This window comes from Alnus glutinosa, chromosome 1 (genome assembly GCF_958979055.1).
Source record: "Alnus glutinosa chromosome 1, dhAlnGlut1.1, whole genome shotgun sequence".
In the NCBI taxonomy this organism is placed as follows: domain Eukaryota; kingdom Viridiplantae; phylum Streptophyta; class Magnoliopsida; order Fagales; family Betulaceae; genus Alnus; species Alnus glutinosa.
Genome location: NC_084886.1, coordinates 30,936,788 through 30,948,984, shown reverse-complemented (window position 1 = coordinate 30,948,984; position 12,197 = coordinate 30,936,788). Strand labels below are relative to the sequence as shown.

The following is a 12,197-nucleotide window of genomic DNA, read 5'->3' as shown; positions in this document are numbered from 1 at the left end:
TTTGTTACGAAGTGAAAACTCTGTGAAGAGAAAAACCACTCCGGGGCAGCCAAACCAAGGAACTCCACTATCCAAAAACAAAGCTGGTTACAAGACACTCGTACTCACATACCTTTATGCAGTAGTCATACCTTTAACTCTGACACGAAGCCTATCGTGAAGGCTTCCCAACCAGATCTCCTACCTGAAAGGGGTTTTTGATGGATTCCTTTACCTTAGGGCCGACCCCTAAGATAGACTTCACACGAACTGTTGAGCACACACCGGCAACGGCTTGAGAGCCAGTGGATCTTCGATTCTCCCTAAACGCCCTCTCAAAGCTAAGAGAACTCAATACCGAATTCTGTACAAAATACAAGCCTAGGGCCCTCTATTTATAGGCTTATAGGAAACCTAAAACTGCTGAGATTCGGGCTCTGCCTGTCGAGCGTCTGGATTGAAGTTAGCCACGTCCGGACGGTTTTCTGCGATATCCTTTCAGAAACAGCGTAATGCTATCCTTATCAGGTCCGCGTCCAGACTGCTTGACCGAGCGTCCGGATAGTCTTCGCTATAACTCCTTTTTGCATTCAAACAGAATACTAGAATATTTTGAAATGCTGGATAGCATCCAGACGTGTTGCCACGACGTCCGGACAGCTTGCAGAGACTTTCCAATCAATGTCGACTTCTTAAATCCAACTTCGTGTTGAACAATGATTGACCTAGCATCCAGACAGTGTTGCTCTGATGTCCGGACGTCTTCATCGTTATCTGTAAGACACTGCGGGGCGTCCAGATGGTTACACAGGAACCGGTTGATTTGGCTTGGAATTTGCAAGGACTCTTCATGGATATCTTCTAGAAGCTTTTGATCAGTCACAAGCTTTGATTTGAACATTGTCTGAAAACATGAAGACTCTGAATAAAAACCGATCATCCTGTTAAAAATGCAACCATTATATAAAGTGTTTTTGGTTATCCAGAATGTAGCCAATATAAAATACTAACAAAATCCATTCCAGTATAATCCATGTTAATAATTATTGACTTCTAATTCAACCAAGTGTGTGTTTGTGTGCAACCAAATATCTTAAAAGCGGAATATAAATAAGACAAGATATTTGTTACGAAGTGGAAACTCTGTGAAGAGAAAAACCACTCTGGAGCAGCCAAACCAAGGAAATCCACTATCCAAAAACAAAGCTAGTTACAAGACACTCGTACTTACATACCCTTATGCAGTAGTCATACCTTTAACTCTAACACGAAGCCCATCGTGAATGCTTCCCAACCAGATCTTCCACCTGAAGGGGTTTTTGATGGATTCCTTTATTTTAGGGCTGACCCCTAAGATAGACTTCACATGAACGGTTGAGCACACACTGGTAACGGCTTGAGAGCTAGCGGATCTTCGATTCTCCCTAAACACCCTCCCAAAGCACTATTGAATTCATTGTCAAATTCTGTACAAAATACAAGCCTAAGGCCCTCTATTTATAGGCTTACAAGAAACCTAAAACTGCTAAGATTTGGGCTCTGGCTGTCGAGCGTCCGGACGAAAGTTACCCACGCTCGGACGGTTTTTTGTGATATCCTTTCAGAAACAGCGTAATTTTATCTTTATCAGGTCCACGTCCGGACGGCTTGACTGAGAGTCCGGTCGGTCTTCGCTATATAACTCATAGCGTTCGAACTGAATATTGGAATATTCTAAAATGCTGGACAGCGTCCGTGTTGCCACGTCGTCTGGATGGCTTGCAGAGACTCCCTAATAGTGTCGACTTCTGAAATCCAACTCCTTGTTGAATACTAATTGACCTAGCGTCAAGACGGTGTTGCTCTATCGTCCAGACGTCTTCAACGAAAAGCTGCTGGACACTGAGGGGCGTCCGAACGCCTTCAGAGGCTCGTCCGGATGGTTGCGCAGGAACCGGTTGATTTGGCTTGGATTTTGCAAGAGCTCTTCATTTACATCTTCTAGAAGCTTGTGATCAGTCACATGCTATGATTTGAACACTGTCTAAATACATGAAGATTCTGAAATGAAAACCAACCATCCTGTTAATTCGCAACCATTACATAAAGTGTTTTTTGTTATCTAGAATGTAGCAAATTTAAAATACTAACAAACCCCTATAGGAGTCGACACAAAGAATTCACAGTTTTAGCTAGTTGACCACATCAAACAAACTTAGCACTACAACAAAATTCTAGGAATCATAACATAAGCTTTGATACCACAATTGTCAAAAATATTGTTTCCTAACTATAAAAGTCTAGGAATCATAACATAAGCTTTGATACCACAATTGTCAAAAGGTAAACTGATTAAATCTCTATATTTACTTCAATTGGATTATGCCTTTACTTGTACCTCAATTTTGGTGGATAACTAGCATTACAATTACCAATCCCTTCATCCTTTGGTATACTACAAAAAATACAGTCTATCCTCGAAATAGAGATCAATCCTAAGAAATGAGCTTCAAGTCCATTATATTTCAAAACTCTCAACATTATTTTGTTTAAAATCTTGATGTCCTATGGAATTTACAACACTCAATTGATCAACACTAGATCCTCAAAATATTATTTCTCCTAATTCTCCAAAGTTTGTTGGGTGTGTATTAAACTTTAGTATTGTGACCCTTTGAATCCTAAAGTTACTTCCACTGTGATATCAAAGAGTCAATAAATTCTAATTCTTATATCCGTACACATTATCAATAGGGTGCTTTAGTCAGTTCATTATTACTAGACTTCACAAATCTGCAAAAGTAATAGTGAAAGTATCATTCTTGATTAGACCTCAAAATGTGGCACTATATGCCAATCCATCCTAGACAAGTTGACCTATGATTGGCGCAAGCTAAATCAATTGCTAGACTCTTCGGAAAAGATTGCACAACTTAACACTTAGACATACATATCCTTAAACCTATCTCATTTTCATGATCATAGCCTATGCTCTGGTATTGATTCCAACTTATAACTTTGATCCTAGAGACTTCAACTCTAATAAGATCAATCTTATGGTCCACAAAGCCAATTCGCTCTGATACCAACTTGTAGCGCCCCAGCTTTCAAAGCAAGCCATAAGTGTAATTATCTAAAATTACATATTATATATATATGTATATATATCAACAACTAAGAACTTAGTTCTCCAAAATGCCATAGTCAGCGGGCTACACCTTTTACAAGTTTATTAACAACACACTATAAATCAGAAGTTGCCATAAATGGCATATTAAGGGTACACACCTCTAATACTATAAGTATGTTCACTATTGACTTCAAGTACGTCAATCATTCGAAAAACTGAGGCTCCCTGTCAGCTTCTTTCATCATAGATCGAACACTCAAACATATCCGCGTCTTCTTCTTCCTCATCCTCAACCGCATCTATAAAAATTATAGGTGGAAGGGGTGAGTCCACGACTCAGCAAGTTCAAGCAAACTGACCATTTATAATCTGAGCCCTCAATTATTTGTAAAATATCTCATCACTAGTGTTTACTAGACAGCCACATATGTATGGTTTTCACAAAGTTATTTTCAATAAAGGTATGGATAAATAGTAAACCATGTGATAGACAGTTTGATACATAATAATAAAACATAAATATCTTTCTTTGCATTTTCTTACTATATAATTAACTCCACATTTTATAATATGAAGCAATAAACAGGTCTGGATTAAGAAAGATGACAACTTGTGTCTGGTTGCTCATACTGCCTTAAAAATACTTGATACTTGTCTATGGTATTTGGATAGTGGATGCTCTAAACATATGACAGGTGACAAGACACTTCTAAAGGATGTTCAAATGGGAAGAGGAGGAAGAATCACCTATGGGATGGAAGTCAGTCCAAGGTCAATGGCACTAGAAACGATGTATGGACTCTTGTTCCAAGACCTGCTGATCACAATGTCATTGGCACCAAGTGGATCTTCAAGAATAAATTAGATGAGCATGGTATAGTGATCAGAAACAAGGCTCATCTCATTGCTCAGGGTTACACTCAGATTGAAGGGGTAGATTTTGATGAAACCTTTGCTCCAGTTGCCAGTTTAGAGTCCATCAGAATTCTACTTTCCATTGCTTGTCATCTTGGATTCAAGCTGTATTAGATAGATGTTAAAAGTGTCTTTTTGAATGGAATACTTTAGGAAGAGGCGTATGTAGAACAACCAAAAGGGTTTTAAGATCCTCATCATCCTCATCATGTCTACAAGCTGAAGAAAGCACTATATGCCCTCAAGCAAGCTCCCCGAGCATGGTACGAGCGACTGACTACATACCTTTTGGCTAAAGGGTTTACAAGGGGGCAGGCTGATCAGACTCTATTCATCAGGAATCAAGGTAATCAAAAACTCATTACTCAAATTTTTGTTGATGATATCATATTTGGAGCAACTCTAGATTCCCAAGCCCATGATTTTTCTGGGGAGATGAAGCAAGAGTTTGAGATGAGCATGATTGGTGAGTTGAACTAATTTCTGGGGCTTCAAGTCAAGCAAACTTTTGAAGGGATATTCATCTCTCAATCCAAGTATGCCAAAGATCTGGTTAAGTGGTTCGGTATATATGAGAAGAGTCATGCTCGTACTCGCATGAGCACAAGTGTCAAGATCAATGCTGATCTTACAGGCAAGCAAGTTGATCCTACTCTCTACAGAAGTATGATTGGGAGTCTTCTCTACCTCACAGCTAGCCGACCAGATATTGCCTTCAGTGTTGGAGTATGTGCTCGATTTCAGACAAATCCTAAAGAATCTCATCTCACTGCAGTCAAGCATCATCAGGTATGTCAATGATACTCTTTTTCATGTTATTTGGTATTATAGGGAAACAAATCTTGTGGTTGCAGGTCACTCTGATGTAGATTAGGTTGGCAATGCGGATGACAGAAAAAGTACCTCTGGAGGATGCTTCTATGTGGGGAATAATCTTGTGGCTTGGATGAGTAAGAAACAATCTTCTATTTCCCTATCAACAGCTGAGGTTGAATACATTGCTGCTGGAAGCTGTTGCACTCAATTGTTATGGATGAAGAAACAGTTGTGTGATTATGGATTCACTCAAGATACCATGGTTATCCACTGTGACAACACAAGTGCCATCAATATTTTCAAGAATTCAGTTCAGCACTCTCGTACCAAGCACATTGACATCAAACATCACTTCATTAGTGATCTTGTAGAATCCTAGGTAGTATCTATTTTCTTTCTACCTACTGACAACCAATTGGCTGACATTCTTACCAAACCTCTCGATGGCTGACATGTCCTAGGCATGTCTCTTCATGCTAGGATTAGACTTCTTTATGTTCCTTAGTCTTTTCCTCTGAAAGCATGATGTGTTTGTTTTTAATAAAAAATAAAATAAAATAAAATTGGGGAGTAAGGTTGCAGGTTGTTCTTTTTAAGTTTTTCAGCTATCTCATGTTTTTTAATCTGATATCTCAGTTCATTGTGCTTTGACGTTTTATGCTTACATATGTTTGAGATCATGAGTCTGAGATTGACTAAGTTTTCTTGTTGCCTCTTTATGCTAGATAGTTGCTTTTCTTATGCGATGATAATTTGTGCACTATCCAAAGCTCCCCTAAGGTACATTTTTTTCTCTCTGACTTTTAACTTCTAGAAATTCTTATGAGAGAGAATTTTTTGCTAAGATGGTCAAATTGACCAACTCGCTAGTTGAACCTAGAACCTATAAATTCTGGCATTCTTTCTAGGTTGCAGCACCAAGTGATAAAAAAACAATAAATTTTAGTTATCTGGATAATAAAAAGATCAACTACTCATTGTGCTATAAATCTGTTCTTAAACTTGTCTCTAAAGAAACAATCAGTGACCAAATCATTGCGGAACTAGACGGTCACTAAAGGACTAAGTAAAGGAAAAGTGCTGCAGCTTAAGGGGAGTGAATCAGATGAGGGTAGCTAGGCCCTATATAGTAAACCAAGGTTTGACTTTTGACTGATCTATCTTTGATTTTCTCTCTGGTTTAAAAAATTTAGTTGCTTTAAGTCATATCAGTGAACTTTATACCTTATTGAGAAAGCCTTTACACACACACACATTACATGAGTTGAGCCAATTATTTAAATTTTTGTGTTTTCAAGGCAATTTTTGCTTATTCCATACTTGTCTCTCAACTATATGTGTGCATAGTTCTAACTTGCTATCTGACTGTTTTATCAGGTTTAGATACATTGCGTATGCTGCTTTTCTTGTGAAAGGACTAACCTTGTTGTCTTCCTCTCCCTTTTCAGCAAGATGTTTTCTATGACTTTTTATAGTTTTCTTTTTCCTTTGGACTTTGGAACTGTATTTGTTGATGGTTTTTCTACTCTGTTTACCTTTTGTCATTTTGAGACAAAAAAATGGGAGTACTTTTTATTTTGGACCAGGAGTGTATTTTTAATCGGGTCAAGTGATTTTTGTCTCAGAATGGTCAAATGGGGAGTTTGTTAGTTTGTGTTGGTTGTATTTTGTTTGACAAAATCACTATTATATAATGTTGCATTTTTATTAGGAATGCTATATTTTTCAGAGTATTCATTTCAGAAGAATGGTTTTTTTTTCTTAATTGAGTTTTCACTTCGTTAACAAAATATTTGTGTTCTTTAAAGAGATAATTGCACCATTGGTTCCTGTGGTATGTCATAATTACAAATCATTCCCTATGGTTTAAAAAGTTCATGGGAGGTCCTTGTAGTAAACTATAATTACAAATCGATCACTGGAGTCAAATTCCATTAAAATTTTTGACAGAATTTGTTAAATGCTACGTCAGCGCCACATCAAACCAATAAGATGGTGACACGTGTCCATGTTAATAAAAAAATATAATTTTTTTAAAAAATAAATAAATAAACTTATTTTAAAAAAAAAAAAAAAAAAAAAAAAAAAAAGAAAAAAAAAGCAAGTGGCTGCCACCCCCAAGCCATTGGGGGTGGCGCCTAGCCATTGGGGGTGGGGCGCGGCCACCCTTTCCTTTTTTATTTTTTATGTTCTTTTTTTTTTGAATTTATTTTTTTTTAAAAGAAGTTTATTTATTTATTTATTTTTTAATTAATTTATATTTTTTTTATTAAGATAGACACGTGTCGTCATCTTATTGGTTTGATGTGGCGCTGACCTGACATTTAACAGAATCTGTCAAAAATTTTAACGGAATTTAACTCTAAGGATCGATTTGTAATTATAGTTTACCATAAGAACCTCTCTTGAATTTTTTAAACCATAGAAAGTGATTTGTAATTATGGCATATCACAGGGACCAATGGAGCAATTATCCCTTCTTTAAAATTTCGTATTTACAATATTTTATTACATATTGTACACACACACACACGGTAAATTAGAAGTCTAATTTATTTTTCAATAACATATCATCTCATCATAACAATAAGTGAATTTATACTCCCACTTATCATCAAAAGTTTGCTAAGTATTACCCCACTTAACTTCAAGGTTGCTAGTAATTTATCCCTCTTATAGTTTCGAGGTGTCAAGTGCTACCCTACTTAACCGCAAGGTGGCTAATAATTTATCCCTCTTATAGCTTTGAGGTGTTAGGCGCATAATCTACACCTAACTGTTAGGCCTTTGCATGCATTCATACATAATTTCCATATAATATTATCAATTTTGCAAATCACTTTTTTTTTTTTTTTTTTCCAAAACTCAATCACTTTTCATAAATCATATTCTTTGAAAATACATTTTCATTTAATACATATGTAAAACATCTCAAAATATATTCATACGTGTAATCAAAATAACAGGGCTCAAGAAAACATATATGATATGCTTTTGTAAAATAATGCAGGGTCAGTAAGTTTGAACTTACTGTTTAGGCTTATACTTCTTAGACAATTTTCTGCGACTTCATATACTTTTTGCATTAATTTTATACCTTCATATTATCCTATATTCTTTATTTCTCATTCCTAAGCCTTATTTTTAGATCCTAAAAATCCGAGCAGCATAACGCCATGTTTACAATATCATAATGCAACTTGGGCATCATAATAACATATCTAAATATTATTTGGGCATCATAATGACATATCTAAAATGTCATAATGTTATTCGGACATCATAACGACTATGTAGCTTTACCACGTATTTTCACACATGCATTACTACGGCACTAGTATAATATTTATCTAAAATCTCTAACATTACTTGGGCATTACAATGGTGTTATTGTAAAATACCTAAAAAATATTCAGGCAGCACAACGACATATTTGTAATTTTAAAAGAATGATTGAATATAATATCATTCCTTGAGATATTCAATCACACTTCCCCAACAATTTAGGCATTATATCGACATAATTTAAATTCTAATTACTAGAATTCATATAAACTAAGGATAAAAGAATTATACCTAGCATTCCTTGTAACACCCCGCCTTTTAACAAAAGGCGTAAGTGAAATTTTCAAATTTTCACGTGATATTAATACATTATCAGAGTTAAGATTTGACAGCAGAATATATTTTTCAACTTAAAGACTTAGGAATTTATACCATAATACATTGAACTGACTGAAATACCTCTAGACATTTATTATGAGTTTAATTAACTAATTACATCACAACATGTGTCATCAGTGACAAATAAACATTACATGAAAAACTTACTAAATACAAACATTCTAAACATGTTACTTGCCACAAGAATACAAACATTAATGATTTACAAAGAAATATAATCAGCTGCATAATGTTAGTTTTATTGGCTTCATTCTATTGACAAAATCACTATCATATAATATTACTGTCTTAACAGGGATATTGTATCATTTCAAAATTATTAAATATTCAGAGATGATTTCAGAATCATTAAATACATAATCAATATTAAACATGTAAAATTTCATATGCCTTATGCTCAAAAATGAATTAATGAATAACAACTTGGTTCATAACAAACTTACCTACCAACAAGACATTAGGGTTTATAGCACTAGACTACTCTAGCTTTAAAGGAGAATCATTTTTTAATGCATTTCCTCCAACCAAATAAGATGCGATGAGGCGCGGCTCACGTAGAAAAGACCATTGAGCTTCGCCTTGTTTAGGCCTATCCCCGGTCTATTGGGAACGCAAACCGTCACAATAGTGGGATAAAAAATACAAATAATAAAATAAAGGTTTTAAATAAGTAACAATAATTTATACACGTCATTGGGTGACGATAGCTTGATGAGATGGGAGGCCCCACACTATTATTACATCATCAATCAACAATTATCCCGGCCCTTCCTCTGCCCACAGTCACTGCTCCCACTGCGCAGTGCGCACAAACCATTCACCATATTATAAAAATCCGATTCCGCCTGCTCTTACTTTTTCCTTCTAATATTTTTAAGAAAATAAATTTGAATGAAGATGACAAACCCTTCACCGGACTTGCTTTCATTTCTTTTTCTGTGAGATGAGACCGGATTGCTCCGGCTGTTGAATGCTTGAGAAAACATGGGGGAAATCACCACATTATATATATACATATTACATATGTCCTTTTTGTTTTCTCACCGACCAAATTGTTTCTAATATTTTCGTACGAGGAAAAAAGAAGGACCCATAAGGTCAATAAGGTATCGGAATACGAGAAGACCAATCTTTTACCTTTACCTTTTTACTTTTTAGTATCAATGTCCATTGCTCTCTACTTAAGAAATCACATTCCTTTCTCGATCTCCTACATTTCTTTTAAAGCATTTTAACGAAGTTTCCAATCATTTGACTCCTGCAGACTCTGAGAAAAAAGATATTGGAAGAGTGGAAACGATCGATGGAGGGAGAAAGCTCAAACACAAAGAGAGCACGTCCAAACGATCATCATGATCACCGTTTCCTTGATATTGTGCTTTCTTGGTCCCTTGCAGACATTTACAATGAAAACCTTTACAAAAACCAGGTTCTTAATTCGCTCTCTTGTTTTGAATTCTTTATTATACTCCATGAAATTAAGAAACATCATCAATGAGGAAGATGTCTTTCATTTTGGTGATGCTTAGTTGCTTACACAAGAAGGAAACCAAAAAGGAGTTCTACTTTTTGTTACTATTTCTATACTTAGCCCAGTTTGCCTTCATGGGCTTCCTGATTTCAGGCCCGTGTCCATTTGAGTTCTTTCCCTCTTTGACAATGTCATGTGTATATCAAGACCAAAAGATAAAAGAAAAAAAAAAAAACAATTAAGGACTGCTTCCTTTTTTCTCGTCGTTTTCGTCCCCTTAATACCATTTCTGGAAAAGCTACCTACCAAGATTTTGAATTGTACTAATGGGTTAATCAAAATATGTATTTGTTTAAATTTGAATTGTACTAATAGGTTAATTTGGTGATGATAATGATATGTTCATTATGTTGGTAGGAGGAATTTTACTTGTTCTGAACAAACAAATACACAATGTGATTTTAAATTAACATATGTTGGATATTCATTTTGCGTTCTTTTTTTTGGATGAATAATCCACAGTTGTTTGATTCTTTATAGGTAGAAAATATTCCACAGTTGTTTGAATCTGTCCAGCAGTATTTTGGGTCATACGTTTACCCCTTACTGGAAGAAACACGTGCACAACTGCATTCAAGTATTGAGATTATATCAGAAGCACCCTTCGCTGAAGTAATTGCATTTGATGAATCTAAGCCATATGGATCAAATTTGTATGATGTTAAGATTGATTCCTGGAGAAACAGATTCGGTGTTCGTGGCAAGGAGCCCTACAAAACGCTGCCTGGAGATATATTTGTTTTAGCAGATGCTAAACCCGAGCATGTTTCTGATTTACAAAGAATAGGAAGGCAGTGGGCTTTTGTGACGGTCACTAAAATCCCAGAGGATGAAAACGAGGATAATAGCACATGTACTAGTTTTAAAGTCAAGGCATTGAAAGACACTGAAGTCGCTGGGGTCCATAAATCATTGTTTGTGATTTTCTTGATAAATACAATCACTAACAAGAGAATATGGAATGCGTTGCACATGTCTGGGAATCTGGAGATTATCAAAACAGCTTTGAGGACTAATTATTTGGTAAGTAATTGGGGGATGAATGTTATAGCTAGCTTTAATTCAACTGAGTTAGCATTACGCTCGGGAATGTCCACTTATGGTGGAATATATGTGATTTAACTTAACAGATTTTAAGTTGATCACGGAGAAACAAAGCTTATGCATTGATAAAGCCAAAGGGAGTTCCTACTTTTATCTTTTAGAAGCTGGTTTTGGGTTATCGGGATTCATATTTGTTTTACTGACATTAATTGATTATTTTGTTTTTCTGATGTTGTACAACAGATTGAAGAAGATTGTGGTCTCTGTTCTGCTCAGGAAGGTGGGAGCTGGGATGAGAAGTTTGTGATCAATGTTACTTCTAAACTGAATGAATCCCAAACCAAGGCAGTTCTGGCATGTTTTCATAAGATGCATTGCAACCACAAGTCAGCTGTGGAACTTATATGGGGTCCACCTGGTACAGGGAAAACAAAAACCACTAGTACACTGCTCTTTACCCTGTTAAGAATGGGATGTAGGACTCTTACCTGTGCCCCAACCAATGCTGCAATCACACAAGTGGCCTCTCGCACCCTAAAGCTGGTGAAAGAATCATTTGAAACAGAATTTGAAATTGATTCTTTGTTTCTCTCACTGGGAGATATTCTCTTATTTGGGAATAAGGAGCGGCTCAAACTTGGTTCAGACATTGAAGAGATACATTTGGATTATCGGGTCAAAAGGCTCACAGAGTGCTTAGGGCCTCTGACCGGTTGGAGGCATTGTTTTGCTTCAATGATTGATCTTCTTGAAGATTGTGTTTCTCAGTATAACATCTTCTTGGAAAATGAATCTTTCAAAGAGAGAGAACTAAACAATCAAAATGAAATCAAAGAGAAAGGAGGTGGGGATGAAAGCGATGGTAGCAAGAGGAAGTGCAAGTCATTTCTTGATTTTCTGACCAAAAGATTTGTTGCGACTTCATCATCACTCAAAAATTGTATTCTTGTCTTTTGTAGACATTTACCAAAAAAATACGTTCTGGAACACAATTTCCAAAACATGGTCTCACTTATCGGCCTACTTGAGTCTTTTGAAACCTTGCTGTTTCAAGATAATGTGGAGTCTAAAGTACTCGAGGAGCTTTTTTCTCACCCAGAATTACCTGCAGATATCTCT

At 36.0% G+C, this 12,197-nt stretch overlaps 1 protein-coding gene across 1 annotated transcript; it reads left to right on the top strand.

Annotated features, from left to right (window-relative positions):
- The first annotated feature begins 4,600 nt into the window (after positions 1 to 4,600).
- On the top strand, positions 4,601 to 12,136 carry LOC133858348 (probable helicase MAGATAMA 3). Its single transcript, XM_062293810.1, has 5 exons — positions 4,601 to 4,792; positions 9,768 to 9,932; positions 10,515 to 11,057; positions 11,322 to 11,959; positions 12,133 to 12,136. The coding sequence occupies exons 1-5, from the start codon at positions 4,601 to 4,603 to the stop codon at positions 12,134 to 12,136; spliced, it is 1,542 nt and encodes a 513-aa protein (XP_062149794.1).
- Positions 12,137 to 12,197: the final 61 nt, after the last annotated feature.